The 16181-nt window shown below is 38.9% G+C and overlaps 1 protein-coding gene across 5 annotated transcripts in view; it reads right to left on the bottom strand.

Moving 5' to 3' along the window:
• Nucleotides 1-6799: 6799 nt before the first annotated feature.
• CCDC81 (coiled-coil domain containing 81) overlaps nucleotides 6800-16181 on the bottom strand; it is a 49518-nt gene continuing 40136 nt past the window's right edge. For all 5 annotated transcript variants that reach the window (XM_032167105.2, XM_058446762.1, XM_032167106.2 and 2 more), the window contains 4 exons: nucleotides 15399-15477; nucleotides 14954-15174; nucleotides 10163-10288; nucleotides 6800-7333 (listed from right to left, as the gene is read on the bottom strand). In XM_032167105.2, coding sequence (XP_032022996.1) covers nucleotides 7192-7333; nucleotides 10163-10288; nucleotides 14954-15174; nucleotides 15399-15477 — 568 coding nt within the window. In that variant the 3' untranslated portion in view covers nucleotides 6800-7191. The remainder of the gene's footprint in view (nucleotides 7334-10162; nucleotides 10289-14953; nucleotides 15175-15398; nucleotides 15478-16181) is intronic.

Genomic DNA, 16181 nt, shown 5'->3' with positions numbered 1-16181 from the left:
TGTACTCAGAAAAACTATGTAAAAATGAAGGCAAAGTAACAGAATTGTAGGGGGAACAAAAAAACAAAAAAGAAAAGTGAAAGGGAATTTTCAAAAGCAAATTAAATCCTTTACTTTTGATAGCCTAAGCTTGTAAAAATGGTGAAGGAAAGCTATCTAGAACAGGGATTCTTGGCCTGTGGTCCAGGGGGGGTCTATGAAATTTCTAACTGCATGCAAAATGTTGTATAGGAATATATACCTGTTTTTAGGAGAAGGGTATATATTTTTCATCAGATTCTTAGAAGAGTCCATGACTGTCCAAAACATTGAAAACCACTGAAATAGGGAATCCTTTGGTATATTAATCTGGTCTGGCTGTGCTGTATTTCTGGAAAAGACAGAACTTGATGATAGCGAGCTGGGGTTAATGACAGAGTTAGACTAGTACAAGAATAATAGTTAACAATGAGGATCACTGAAGAAGATCCAAATTATGAAGACTTGCTCAGAAATCAGCTGTTTAGTGATGGACTATAATAAAGTTTGATTCTTAAAATGGCTGAATGATAGAAAACATATTAGACCTCATATCTATATAATTCATATAACCATGCCTCCATCTCAGTCTAGATAGACTGGAGCACACAGCCTTGACATCTGTTGTCATGACCCCTTCTTCTCTTCACCTGGCTTTTTCCTCTTTATCCTTAAAATTCAGCTTGGGCTTCATCTCCTCAAAAAGCTTTCCCTCTCTGTGCCATGGTAAACTTACCAGAAGGAATCTACCTTGTTTTTCCAACAACCAATGCACAATGATATTAGGTTTTTACCTTGTTATACAGGGCTTTTCTAGTTTTTACCTTGTTATAGCAGAGGTTTCACAATGGTATGAAACTAGAAATCATTAACAGAAGGAATTTTGGAAAATTCACAAATACATGGAAATTAAACATGCTCATGTTTAATTAAACAAGATCTAAAAGTATCTTGAGACAAACAAAAAGGAAAACACAACATACCAAACTTTATGGAATGCAGCAAAAGCAGTTCTAAGAGGAAAGTTTATAGCAATAAATGCCTGCACCAAGAAAGAAAATTACAAATAACTAAAAGTTACACCTCAAGGAAATGTCTTTAAAACCATAAGCCCAAGTTAGTGGAAGGAAAGAGATAATAAAGATCAGACCAGAAATAATGTAATCTCTATTTTATTTCTGCTCTGGAGATTAAAAAAAAAATACAAAAGAAACTAAAAGTTCATTTTTTGAAAAGATAAAATCGAACAGCCTTTAGCTAGACTAACCAAGAAAAGAAAAAGAGAAAAGACTCAAGTAAAGTCAGAAATAAAGAGATGTTACCGTTGACAACACAGAAGTACAATAGATCATGAGAGACTATTATGAACAATTATATGAGAAAAACTTGAATTACCTAGGAGAAATGGATATATTCCTACACACATACAACCTGCCAAGACTGAATCATGAAGAAATAGAAAATCTGAGCAAACCAATAATGAGTGAGGAAATTGCATCAGTAATAAAAAGTATCTCACCAAAGAAAAGCCCAGGAACAGATGGCTTCACTGCTGAATTCTACCAAACATTTAAAGAAGAACTAATACCAATTCTCCACAAACTGTCTCAGAAAACAAACAAACAAAAAAAAAAAAACGAAGGGGAGAGAATACTTTCAAACTCTTTTTAGGACCGGTATTACCCTTATACCAAAGCTACACAAGCACATCACAAGATAAGAAAACTACAAGCCAATATCCTTGATGAGCATAATGCAAAAATCCTCAACAAAATACTAGCAAACCAAATCCAACAACACATTAATAGGATTATTCACCATGATCAAGTGGCATTTATCCCTGGGTTGCAAGAATGGTTCAATATTCTCAAATCAATAAATGTGATATATCACATGAACAGAATGAAGGACAAAAATCATATGACCATCTCATTAAATGCAGAAAAAGCATTTGACAAAACTCAACATCCTTTCATGACAAAAACACTCAACAAATTAATTACAGAATGAATATACTTCAGCACAATAAAGGCCATATATAATAAGCCTACAGCTAACATTATACTCAACAGTAAAAACTTGGAACTGTTTCTTCTAAGATCTGGACCAAGGATGTGCACTCTTGCCACTTCTGTTCAATGTAATACTGAAAGTCCTTAGAGCAATGAAGCAGAAGAAAGACATCCAAGTAGGAAATGAAGAAATAAAACTACTGTTATTTGCTGACAACATAATTATGCATACAGAAAACCTAAGGCCAAGTGTGGTGGTTCAAGCCTGTAATTTCAACCCTTTGGGAAGCCAAGGCAGGAGGATCACTTAAGGCCAGGAGTTTGAAACCAGCCTGGTCAACATAGTGACACCCCATCTCTACAAAAAAAGAAAAACCCTAAAGATTTTAACAAAAAGCCATTAGAATTGATCAACAAATTCAGGAAAGTTGCAGGATACAAAATCAACAAACAAAAGTCAGTAACATTTCTTTACATTAACAATGAACTTTCCAGAAAAGAAATCAAGAGAACATATCATTTACAGTAGCTACTAGAAATAAAATACTGAGGAATATATTTAACCAATGAGGTGAAAGATTTATACAAAGAAAACTATAAAACATTAATAAAAGAAATGGAAGAAGACAAATAAATTGAAATATATCCCATGTTCATGGACTGGAAGAATTAATATTGTTAAAATGTCCATACAACACGAATGATCTGCAGATTCAGTTCAATATCTATCAAAATTCCAATGTTATTTTTCATAGATATAGAAAAAACAATCCTAAAATTCATATGGAACTACAAAACAAACAGCCAAGGCAATCATGAGCAAAAAGAACAAAGCTTGAGGTATCACACTACCTAATTTCAAACTATACTACAAACCGATAGTAACTAAAACAGCATGATACTGGCATTAAAATAGATATTTGAACAAATGGACAGAATAAAGAACCCAGAAATGAAATCATGTATCTACAGTCAATTAATATTCACCAAAAGTGCCAAGAATATACAATGGGAAAAGGACAGGCTATTCTGTAAATTGTGCTGGGAAAACTGGATATCCATAGACAAGAGAATGAAATTGGACCCTTATCTCACACCATATACAAAAATCAACTCAAAATGAATTAAAGACATAAACATAAAACCTGAAACTGTAAATCTATAGAAGAAAACACAGGGAAAACTACATGACATTGGTCTGGGCAATGAATTTTTAGATTTGACCCAAAAATGCAGGCACCATGTGCAAAAGTGGACAAATGGGATTACATCAAAATAAAAAATTGCTACACAACAAAGAGAGCAATTAACAGAGTGAAGAGAAAACCTACAGATTGGGAGAAAAATATTTGCAACCCATAGATATGATAAGGGATTAATATCCAAATTATGTAAGGAACTCAACTCTATTAAAAAAAAAAAGAGAGAGACATGGGCAAGGAACCTGAATAAATATTTCTCAACAGAAGACATATGAATGGCTAACAAATACACCAAAAAACGTTCAACATCACTAGTCATTAGAGAGATGAAAATTAAAACTACAAATAGCTACCACTTCACATCTATTAGAAAGGCTATTATCAAAAAGACAAAAGATAACAAGTGTTGGCTAAGATATGGGAAAAAGGGAACCTTTGTACACCGTTGGTGGGAAATATAAATTAGTACAGCCATTATGAAACACTGTATGAAGATTCCTCATAAAACTACAAATATAATTACCATATGACCCAGTAATCTCACTTCTGGTTATTTGTCCCAAGGATTTGAAGTCAAATATGAATATGTCAAAAGAGATGTTCATTGCAGCACTATTCACAATAGCCAAGATATGGAATCAACCAAGTGTCCAACAATAGATGAATGAATAAAGAAAATGTGGTATATATACACAATGGAATAATATTCAGCCATGAAAAAGAATGAAATGCTGTCATTTATGGCAACATGGATGGAACTGGAACTTAGAGAAATAAGGTAAGAACAGAAAGTTAAATGCTGAATGTTCTTCCTCATATGTGGAAGCTAAAAAATAGTCGATCTCATAGACATAAAAAGGATATGTGGATAGCATTGGAGAACATTATGCTAAGTGAAATACACCAAACACAAACAAATACCACATGTTCTCATATGTGGAATCTAAAACTCATATAAGCAGAGAGTAGAATGATAGTTCCCAGAGGGTGGAGGATGGGAGGAATGGGGAGATGAATTCAAGTGTACAAAGCCTCAGATAGGAAAAATAAGTTTGATTTTTTTTTTTTTTTTTTTTTTTTTTGAGACAGAGTCTGGCTCTGTCACTCAGGTTGGAATGTGGTGACATGATCTCAGCTCACTGCAACCTCTGCCTCCTGGATTCAAGCGATTTTCCTGCCTCAGCTTTTCGAGTAGCTGGGACTACAGGTGCGTGCCACAACACCCAGCTAATTTTTTGTATTTTTAGTAGAGACAGAGTTTCACCATGTTGGCTAGGCTTGTCTCGAACTCCTGACCTCAGGTGATCTGCCTGCCTCGGCCTCCGAAAGTGCTGGGATTACAGGCATGAGCCACCACGCCCAGCCAACTTTGATATATTTTTGAGATCTGTTGCACAGTGTAGTGAATATAATGAGCACTGTACATGTCAATATCGCTAAAAGAATAAATTTTAAATATTCTTATCACAAAAAGTTAAATAAGGTGATGGACATTTTAATTCAGTTGATTTAATTATTCCACATTGTATTCAAAAATCACAATATCACTTTATACCCCATAAATATATACAACATAAATATTACAAATAATTTGTCAATACATAATTTTTAAAAATAGTTTTTAAAGGGTCTGACTGTAGTACTGACTGCTACCTGTGACAGTAAATTATAAGTTCAATTCCTCCAGTGAAAAGGTCTGTGAAGTTAAATCTGCTCACCTGAACATACCAAAATTAACTTTTTTTTCTTTAACAAGGAATTCTTTTTTTTTTTTTTTTGAGACAGAGTCTGGCTCTGTCACCAGGCTAAAGTGCAGTGGCACGATCTCGGCTCACTGCTGCCTCCACCTCGGGTTCAAGCAATTCTCCTGCCTCAGCCTCCAGAGTAGCTGGGACTACAGGCACGTGCCACCACACCCAGCTAATTTTTGTATTTTTAGTAGAGACAGGGTTTCACCATGTTGGCCAGGATGGTCTCAATCTTTTGACCTCATCAAAAGATTTGATCCACCCGCCTCAGTCTCCCAAAGTGCTGGGATTACAGGGATGTGCCACCGCACCCGGCCAGCATTCTATATTTTTAAAAAATATTAGTACAACACTATTATAGTAATTTATTATATATTAGAAACAAATTACTTCAAGGGTGCAGCAGATGTAGATTCAGGCAGGTCAGGCAGTCTTGGGGAAAGCCTATTGTTTTAAATATTGGTTAATGATGGTTGGCCCACCATAGAATGATTTTTTGAGGAAATGAAAGGCAGAAATGGAGAAAGATTAGGGAAGAGGTTCCAAAAAAATTGTGATCATCAGCAGGTATGCTTGTTTCATAGAAAAAGATAACATTAGCAACAAAATTTGCCCAATTTCAGCTTGAGTGAATATTTTCTCCGTAATTATTCAGGGCTCAACACATTCCTATTTTGTATTTGTAGTAGGGCAAAATGAAAGTTTAAATGTTCACAAACATCTTCCCACGTAAACTTTCCCTCATTTCCCAAGGGAGAGATGTGGCAGGCAGAGAGCAAATAGTCTAAAAGACGTCCTTCTTAGCTTTTGTATTTCAGAAATCTAGACTTCACTCTATTTTACCTCAATCGGTCAGACAGGGCAGGGAGAGGAGAAGAAAGTGTACCTGAGCGAGTTAGAGAAAACGCCACACTTTGAGACAATTAAGAGTCCGTTTAGCCGGCGGCAGAGACAGCCAACACTCAACGTTCTCCCAGCCCTGAAGAAGGGGCTAGATTTTCTTTTATACTTTGGTTTAGAAAGGGGAGGGGGGTCAAGTTAAAACAATTTTACAGAAATAAAGTAGGCAAAAAGTTAAAAGGATAAATGGTTACAGGAAAGTAAACAGCTCCAGGTGCAGGGGCTTTAAGACTATTACAAGGTGATAGACTCGGGGCTTTGGGCGTTATCAATCAGACGAATTCCTGGGAATTGCGGATATTGCTCGCCACAGGATCTTATCAGTTAATTGCAATCTTGGATGTGCGGGGAGTCAGCTTGCACAAGTTAAGTCCTTGAGGAAGGGGCTGCCAGTGAAAGAGCCAAGATGGAGTCTGTCTGGCTCTCTTAGCTAAGGGAGAGTCAATTCAGGTGGAAACAAGGCTAGGTGATTAAAGGAAAAGGGAGAGTCTAAAAACAGGGTTAGTAAAAACAAGGTTGGGCATTACAAAAGTATGAAGATAAATGAAGAAAGTTTTTAGTTGAGAACAACCATACCTTAACTGAAAGTCAGTGCTGTGACAGGGAGATAAGTCCTCTTGAACAGCACCTGCAGCTTAAGAATGAATGCAAGTGAAGTAGTGGGAGACTCACTTCACAGTGCACAGTTATTCCAAGGGTATAGAAATAGCTGGACAAGGGAATGGTATCTTGGGAGGCCCCACGAAAGTCCCAGGTATGTCATGAATGAGAAAACTCAGGGAGCATTGTTCTGGCCTCCTGAGGGTAAATAGTCTAACCCATCTCTGTGATGTTCACACATATACCCCTCTGGAAAAGTCTAGGATTGGGGGAAGAGGGAGGGGTAAAATGTACCATTATGAATCGTCGTGCACAGTCAGGCGCTTAGAAAATATTTATTATTGCCACTATTCATTACAGACGAAAAAAGTTTTGTACACAAAGTCATGAAGCAGCAGCAGGGCTGGGTCAGCAGCACCCCAGCAGCCATAGTGAAGCTGGGTCCGATTCCCAGCCCCTGTGCCGCAGGTTCTAGCCCTCAGGACCATTTAGACACCTTCACTGCCATCAGAGATGAGTATAGGAAATAAGTGGGGGGTGGGAGGAAAGCAGGAGTGAATTCAGTAAGGGCTTAACAAGCAATCTAATGAAAGCACCAAATCTAAACAATGATTTTTTTCTCTGAGGTAAAAATACGCAGTTTCACAATCACCCCCAAACATGTAAAAGATAAAAACTTTCCCCAGGAAACGCAGAGCCAGACTTTGAGTTCTACACAAGCAACCGGGAGCCAGGCAGGAACTTGTTCAGGGGCCACAGGTTGCTCTCGCCCACGTTGGAGGTGCGCCTCTGGCATTGCTTGCAGCGCCGATACTTCTCACACTGGTCGAGGAGAAACAGCTTGTCTGAAGCCCTGAGGAGAGGAGAGCAAATGCAGATCAGCAGGTTCCTGGAGCTCCTGGAGGCCCAACTTGGAAGCTGGTATGGCAGGAGGTACACAAAAGAGAAGTGACACCTTGCGTTCTCTGCCTGCCGTGCTTCAGTTCACCCCATCCTGGCATCCCCTGCTTCCAGACTTCTGCTGGCTTGTTGTTCTCTACTGAATAAAAAGCCTCGACTTGTGCCTTCACAACAGTCTGACCCTACCCCTCCCCAGCCTCAACCACCCAAGCCCACAGAGAACTTGCCAAAGGTCACACAGCCAGCAGACAGTGGCTCCAAAGCCTCTCTGTTGACTGCTTTCCCACCTGGATTATACCTCTACCTGTTGAGCTCCTGGGAGACGGTGTTTGAGAGGCATATCAACCATTAAGTTGCTGGTTATCAGCTAACAATAGCAGAGAGTTGAGAGGACTTAAATGAACTATCCCAGGAGGCCAGAAGCCTCTGGAGAATTTAAGGCAGGAAAGGGAGTGCAGACAAAGAGGAAGACAAAAGCAACTAAAAGCAGAGATAAAGAGGCAGTAGTAACTGATTTTCCCCTTTGATAGTTTTTCTTCGTTATGCAAAACAGTCCCTCTTGTGCTCCTCTACCCCATCAGAATTTCTCCACAGGTGGATTTTTTTCTTTTCTTTTTTTTTTTTTGAGACTAGGTCTCCCTCTGTCACCAGGCTGGAGTGTGCAATCACAGCTCACTGCAGCCTTGACTTCCTGGCTCCAGCGATCCTCCCACCTCAGCCTCCTGAGTAGCTGGAATGACAGGTGTGCACCACCACACCCAGCTAATTTTTGTATTTTTGGTAGAGAGGGGGTTTCACCATGTTTGCTCAGGCTGGTCTCAAACTTCTGAACTCTAGCGATCCATCTGCCTCAGCCTCCCAAATTGCTGGGATTACAGGCATGCGCCATGGCATCCAGTCAGAATTCTGTTTAAGAAGGATTATCGGCCGGACGCGGTGGCTCACCCCTGTAATCCCAGCACTTTGGGAGGCCGAGGCGGGCGGATTACGAGGTCAGGAGATCGAGACCATCCTGGCTAACACGGTGAAACCCTGTCTCTACTAAAAAATACAAAAAATTAGCCGGGCCTGGTGGCAGCCACCTGTAGTCCCAGCTACTCGGGATGCTGAGGCAGGAGAATGGCATGAACCCAGGAGGCGGAGCTTGCAGTGAGCAGAGATTGCGCCACTGCACTCCAGCCTGGGCAACACAGCGAGACTCCATCTCAAAAAAAAAAAAAAAAAAAAAGGATTATCAAGGGCAGTCAAAGAATAAACTATCTTGGAAATGAGCAGGGGAAGACCTGCCTGGCTTGGTAATGGAACACAGTATCATGAGCTAACTGCATACATATGGACTTTGGTTTTACTTTTGCTTTATTTTCTTTTTGTGCCAACCAATTCCTTCTTCCTACTGCTGCCTGCCCAAGTCTCTGTTCACACTTGGCCTAGATCCTCAGACAAGGCTGCTCCACGATATACCTGGAGTAGATTTGTTAGCCTGCCACTCAACATTATTTCCTGTGTCTCCTCAATCCTTTATCACCATGTTGGCCAAGCACTCTTCCCAAACACAACTAAAATCTCCCTGGCATTAATCTCACTGACTTTTACCTGCCTTCCCAGATCATTGAGAAAATTGAAATCCCTAACTGCCCTTTCCTCTCCTTTCCTCTCAGCCAAATGACTCCACTTCTCCTTTGGAACCTGTTTTCCACATCATCACTCATACTTTCATTGTCACAAAATATGGGTTCTACTCATTAAAAGACAGGTGAGAAATGCTTTACAAGAAAACCTAAAAGGAAAAGTAGAGTTACAGATCAAGATCCATTCTACAAATTTTATCCATGATTAAAAATTGATAATTGGCAATTTAAACTATTATTTTGGTATATTTGGGTTTTAATAATTTGATTGTATAGACTTGATCTTTTTCATCACATTTTTAACATGCTATAAAATCATACCTTACATTTGTATTTTAATTTTTTTCAAGGGTAATACAACAGTAGTGATGTGAATATTTAAGCTGAGGAGAGGGCAGGCATGTAATAATTTCAGAAAGATGCTCTTGGTTGGCTCCATAATAGGCATCTTACTTTTCCAATTGCCAATCTTACAACCCCTGACCCTGCTCTTAACCATTCCCTAAGCCTTGAAAATGTTCAGATTAGGCCGGGCACGGTGGCTCACGCTTATAATCCCAGCACTTTGGGAGGCCGAGGTGGGCGGATCACGAGGTCAGGAGATCGAGACCACGGTTAAACCCCGTCTCTACTAAAAATACAAAAAATTAGCCGGGCGTGGTGGCGGGCGCCTGTAGTCCCAGCTACTCGGAGAGGCTGAGGCAGGAAAATGGCGTGAACCCGGGAGGCGGAGCTTGCAGTGAGCCGAGATTGCGCCACTGCACTCCAGCCTGGGCGACAGAGCGAGACTCCGTCTCAAAAAAAAAAAAAAAAAAAAAGAAAATGTTCAGATTGGAAACTCACTCCCCCTACTTCCAAATAGTTATTTCCAAAGAGAATCTTCACTCTCCACAAAAAGCAAATAAAGCCACCCTAAGCAGAGGCAAATATTAGAGCAGAATTAGTAAATACCTAGCATACAACTTGGCATTCTCCAATCCCTTGTCTATAACAGACATTTCTAATCAATCACGGCAGTATTTCCCATGGAATACAGACTTGCTTTCTCCACAAAGTTCTCTAGGCAGCCACTACTAATCAAGTGGAGTTCCACTTGAAACCTGTTGCTATCCCACAAGAAGCAGGAGAATTTGGGGGTTCCAATCAGGCATTACCGTTCAAAAGCCTTCTCCTCCAGGTCTCGCTGCTTCTTCATCGCAGCACTCCTCTCCCAGTCCTCCTGTAAGCGTTGGTTGACTCTATTTACTCGCTCCAGCTCAGTGGTTCTGTCTGCCAAGTGCCTGGAGAGAAAAGAACAGCCTGACTTCATAATACTTGGAAGAGCATGCACCAACTTTGGGAGCCCCATTACTTTTATGTTAAACAAAAAAACCTTCTGGTTTTGTTCACTACTCTGAAATATACTAAAAAGCATGAACACTGTAAAAGCATACTGAAATTCCTAGCTCTCAAATAATTTATGGGTCAAAGATCTTTCATCTTCAATCCTGGTTTGATTTAATAGGATTGAAACCTTTTTCCAGTTAACAACTTCAGCCTCTAAAACCATTAATTTCCTTTGAGGCTAATTTAACTTATCTGAAGAATCATCCCAAATGGATTTCCTATACTCTGTTTCTTTCCTTTTAGTCCAGCCTCGCAGCTGCCAGTACTCAGCCTACCAGTCACTGCAGACATATTACAAGGCAAAATAGGTATACAAATGAAAGTCTACAAAAAGAGAAAATAAACACAAGTGACTAAGCAAGGGAAAAGAAAATAGAGAAAACATTAACATTGTGAAGAAGGCAAGAAAAAAAAACACGAATGTTTGGTGAAGGCCATATCATCAAAGAAGTGACTGCAGTATAATCTCTCTCTTCATAGGGAGATATTCCCAGTGTTGTGTTTCTATCACTGGTCTCCAAACACTCCATCACTACTGTTGTGAATCACATTAAGCCTGGTTCTGATTATGTGTTTATTTCTTGCCAAACTGAAATGTTTACTGTCAGTTCTCACTGAAATCTAGAAGGAGCTTCACAAAATGTTAACTGTTGATGTAGCCTGCTCTGAAGGGCTTTGTGTTACAGGTAGCAACGGCCACTGGGTGTCAGGATCCTCCAATAAAAATCAGTTAATGTCCTCTATACTGTCTCACTTTTTCCTTAAACGGCACACCCTTTCATCTAACAAGCATTGATTGAACAGCTATTGTATGGTTATTATAAAGACTAAATGATACACAGGAAGTGCCAGTGCCTATCATGTAATTGGAGCTCAATGACTGAAGAGTACCTATTACGTTTTTCATAAGTTATTTTTCTTTTCATAGATTTTTTTATCGTGGTTTAAAAAAACATGTAACAAAATTTACTATCTTAACCATTTCCAAGTGTACAGTTACTTAGTGTTAAGTACATTCACGTTATGCAACCAATCTCCAGAACGCTTTCACGTTACAAAACTGAAACTACACCCATTAAACAACTCCCCATTTCTGCCTCCTCTAGCCCTTGGCAACCAACATTCTACTTTCTGTTCCTATGAATTTTACTTCTCTGGATAACTCATATAAGTGGAGTCATACAGTATTTTGTCTTTTTGTGACTGGTTTATTTCACTTAACATAATGACCTTGAGGTTCATCCACAGTGTAGCATGTGTTAGAACTTTCTTCCTTTTTAAGAGTGAATAGCAATTCCATTGTACAGTGTATATATATATACACACTACATTTTGTTTATCCATTCATCTGTCAGTGGACACTTGGGATGCTTCTACTTCTTGGCTGTTATAAAAAGTGCTGCTATGAACATGGCTGTACAGATATCTTTTGAGATCAGCTTTCAATTTTTTTTGAATACATATCCAGAAGGGGAATTACTGGATGATACAGTAGTTCTATTTTTAATTTTTTGAGGAACCACCATACCGTTTTTCATAGCAACCGTACCATTTTATGTTTGCACCAACAGTACACAAAGGTTTCTACTTCTCACCAACGTGTGTTATTTTTTTCATAGTAGCTATCCTGATGGATGTGACATGGTATCTCACTGTGATTTTGGTTTGCACTTTCATAATAATTTGTGTTGTTAATCATTTTTTCATTTGCTTGTTGGCCATTATGTTATTTTTTTTTAAGGATAGGTTAAAATAATTTTAAATGCTCAGAAAGTAAGAAAATGAGGCAGAGATTATGCAGGGGACAACTAGCATCCTCACAACATTGCTGAGAAGCAAGTTGCTATGCCTTCTTAGAAATTTAACTGTCAGTTTCTGGTAATATTTCAAATATATCATACATTAGCCAGAAGTGGTGGCATGCACCTCTAGTCCCAGCTACTCGTGAGGCTGAGGCATGAGAATCACTTGAACCCAGGAGACAGAGGTTTCAGTAAGCCAAGATCGCACCACTGCACTCCAGCCTGGGTGACAGAGTGAGACTCTGTCTCAAAAAAAAAAAAAAAGGGAAAATTAGATGTATCGTACGTTTGACACAGCAGCCCCACTTTTGGGAATTTATCTGATAGAAACAAAACTATAAAAATATATATTAAAAATGTTTAATACAGAACTGTTGTAATAGCAAAATATCTGGAAACAAAGTGAATGTTCATCAATAATGTAAAAGTTAAATTATTATACATCTATATTATAGATAATATGCTGCTATTAAAGAAGAATGAATCTTATATATATGTACTGACTTGTATATGACATTGTTAGGTTAAAGAAAGATTAGTTTGCAGAGTAATGTATAAGATCTCAAAGACTATTTCATTTACAAAAGTAGAAGGAAAAATATAGATGTGCATATTACTTAAATAGGAAAAATTGTTTAAAATTTTTTATAAAAAACAAGGTTAATATGTAACCTACTTTTAAATTATTTTTTACAAAAAAATTTTTAAAAATTTTCCTATTTAAGCAATATGCACATATATATTGGCTACTTAGTAGGGGAGATTATTAACTGTTTTTTTTTTTTTTGAGGCAATCTCTGTCACCCAGGCTGAAGTGCAGTGGCGCAAACTCAGCTCACTGCACCCTCTGCCTCCCAGGTTCAAGCATTCTTGTGCCTCAGCCACCCGAATAGCTGGGATTACAGGCGCACACCAACACGGCCAGCTAATTTTTTTATTTTTAGTAATGACGGGGTTTCACCATGTTGCCCAGGCTGGTCTCAAACTCCTGGGCTCAAGTGATCTGCCCTCCTCGGTCTCCCAAAGTGCTGGGATTACAGGCGTGAGCCACCATGCCCGGCTAACCTTCAGTTTACTTCTTTTAATGAGCATGAATTGTTACTTTTGAAAATAAGAGTAAAAAGAAAAAAAACAAGTATAAATAGCTTAGCAGTCCTGTCTGGATCACCCTGACTAAATTATCCCCTCTGAAAGAAAGTGGCCTTCTATTTGTCACAAGAGAATCTAAGATCACATGTTGAGATGAACCAGAGAAGGACCAGGGAGTTGGAAAAGATAAGGGAAGTGAGAGAATCTGCCATAACCAGTAAAGAATATGTAAACAGAAAACGAGGATCTGACCAATACAGAAACAGGGATTTGTTCAGAGCTTACAGTTTCCGAAAATGCTCTCACATACATAATCTCATCTAATTCTCCCAGTAAGGTTAGGAGGGGCAGATGTGATTATCCTTCTTTCTCATATGAGGACAATAAGGCTCAGAGACTTTACATGTGATCTGGCCCAAGTCATACAACTTAAAAGTGACAATTTAACCCTCCAAGTTTAGGAAATAACTAGATTCCAAGTTTAGGAAATAACTAGATTCCAAGTTTAGGAAATAACTAGAGAAGCTAACAGATAGAAGCAGAAGAGGAAGTAGCAATAGTCTTAGCAACAAATACAGAGGGTCCCATATCTAGCTATGGAAAGCACATTTTGCTTGCCACTATGGGATAAGTGATGGTGGTTCTGCTGTTATAAAACAGAAGCTAAAGAGGAGCTGAATGCTTACCTAAGGGAATAAATTTTTTTAAAAAATCAGTGGGAAAGACATCTCCTTTCAGGCATGTTTAGGCTTTACAAATACATCAGATAAAGGACTTATACACAGAATATACAAAGAACTTTCAAAACTCAACAATAAGAAAAGAGTTTATAAAATAAGCAAAAGATTTGGATTGATACATTATACCCTTAACCAAAGAAGATACACGAATGGCAAATAGGCACATGAAATGATGTTCAACATCACTAGTCATTAAAGAAATGCAAATTAAAGCATGAGACACCACTATGCACCTATTAGAACAGCTAAAATTGAAAAAGACTGATCAGCCTGGGTGCTGTGGCTCACACCTGTAATCCCAACACTTTGGGAAGCTGAGGCAGGAGGATTGCTTGAACCCAGAAGTTCGAGACCAGCCTGGGTAACATAGTGAGATCCTGTCTCCCCAAAAAGTTTAAAAATTAGCCGGGCGTGGTGGCACTCGCCTATAGTCCCAGATACTCCAGAGGCTGAGGTGGGAGAACTGCTTGAGTCCAGGATGTTGAGGCTGCAGTGAGCCATGATCATGCCACTGCACTCCAGCCTGGGTGACAGAGCAAAACCCTGTCTCAATCAATAAAATAAAATAAAGACTGATTACACCAAGTTCTGGGAATGATGGGGAGGACTAGAATTCTCATATGCTATTGGTTAGGAATGTAAAGTAGTACAACCACTTTGGAAAACACCAAAGTGTCAAGAGAGGTTTTTAAAAATTTATTTAATAACTTTATCTTCATATAATGAAATAGGATAAAACAAGATGAAGCATGTAATAAGTTTAAAACAATGTCTTGCACAAATAACTCCTCAGTGTGTTAGATATTATTCTTACTTCTCCACTATTGTATGAGAAAGATGAGGGGCAGGGACAGGGTGGAGAAAGAGAGAAAAAGGAAGCGGAATAAGTGAGGAGAAGTGGAGGGAGAAAGATCAGGGGTCTCCTTACTCTCTTTGTGTCCTCTGAAGCATTTGCAAATCCCGCCTCTGGTCCACTAGTTGATGCAGGATGGCTTTCCTCTTGTGGTTAGCAGCTGCCTCCAGCTGGTGTTTCATGTAATTTTGTTCTCGCTTTTGCTTTTCCACCATCAGTTCACCCTCATTCTTACCAAAGATGGGCTCGGAGGAGTCCGGCTCAAAGCGGGGCAGCCGGGAGGGTTTGTTCTTTATCTTAAACAGAGATACACATAATGCAGGTTATCATTCTACGAGGGAATAAGCTTTATGCACAACCCTGTAATGTGGTAAAATACCAGTATCTTACAGGAAGGAATGCGGGGCACAAAAACTACCAAATGCGTAACACATAAAAATATTCATAAAAATTTACACATATTTTAGGATGTTATTGACGCATTGCATAATTTTAAAAACAATAATATTTGTCCCCTTACCTGTGCATCCAAAGCTCTCTTGTAACACTGTGTTTCTTCCATCTTATCTTTTAAAAATTTCGCTCTTTGCGCAGCAAGTCTGGCAGTTAAGAACAGGAGAAGATGGACCACAGTTTTGCAGTCTTTAGTAATACGGATTCACATCATCAAAACATGTTTAATAAGTATTAAATAGGAACAAGAGTCTGGTAAATAAAAATTGATGTTTTATTCTGGTAGCTTTCATTTTAAGAAAGAAAAGAGTAATTCAAATCCATAGGCGGCCGGGCACAGTGGCTCATGTGTGTAATCCCAGCACTTTGGGAGGCTGAAGTGGGCAGATCACTTGAGGTCAGGAGTCCGAGACCAACCTGGCCAACATGGTGAAACCCTGTCTCTACTAAAAATACAAAAATTAGCCGGGGGTGGTAGTGGGTGCCTGTAATCCCAGCTACTCAAGACGCTGAAGCAGGAGAATTGCATGAACCTGGGAGGTGGAGGTTGCAGTAAGCCAAAATCACACCACTGCACTCCAGCCTGGGCGACAGAGTGAGACTCCATCTAAAAAAAAAAACATGGCACATGTATACATATGTAACAAACCTGCACGTTGGGCACATGTACCCTGAAACTTAAAGTATAATAATAATAAATTAAAAAAAAACCTCAGGGTGCAAATGATAAAATGCACTCTTTACCCATGTAAAAAAAAATTTTTTTCTGTACATTTGGCATTTTAATATAAACTATATACCATTATAAGTCAAATCTTTGTAACTAATACAAGTCACAAATCCAAATAAA

Source organism: Hylobates moloch, unplaced genomic scaffold (assembly GCF_009828535.3).
Source record: "Hylobates moloch isolate HMO894 unplaced genomic scaffold, HMol_V3 SCAFFOLD_11, whole genome shotgun sequence".
In the NCBI taxonomy this organism is placed as follows: domain Eukaryota; kingdom Metazoa; phylum Chordata; class Mammalia; order Primates; family Hylobatidae; genus Hylobates; species Hylobates moloch.
Note: the sequence above shows the minus strand (reverse complement) of the source record. Positions and strands in the feature narration are given on the sequence as shown.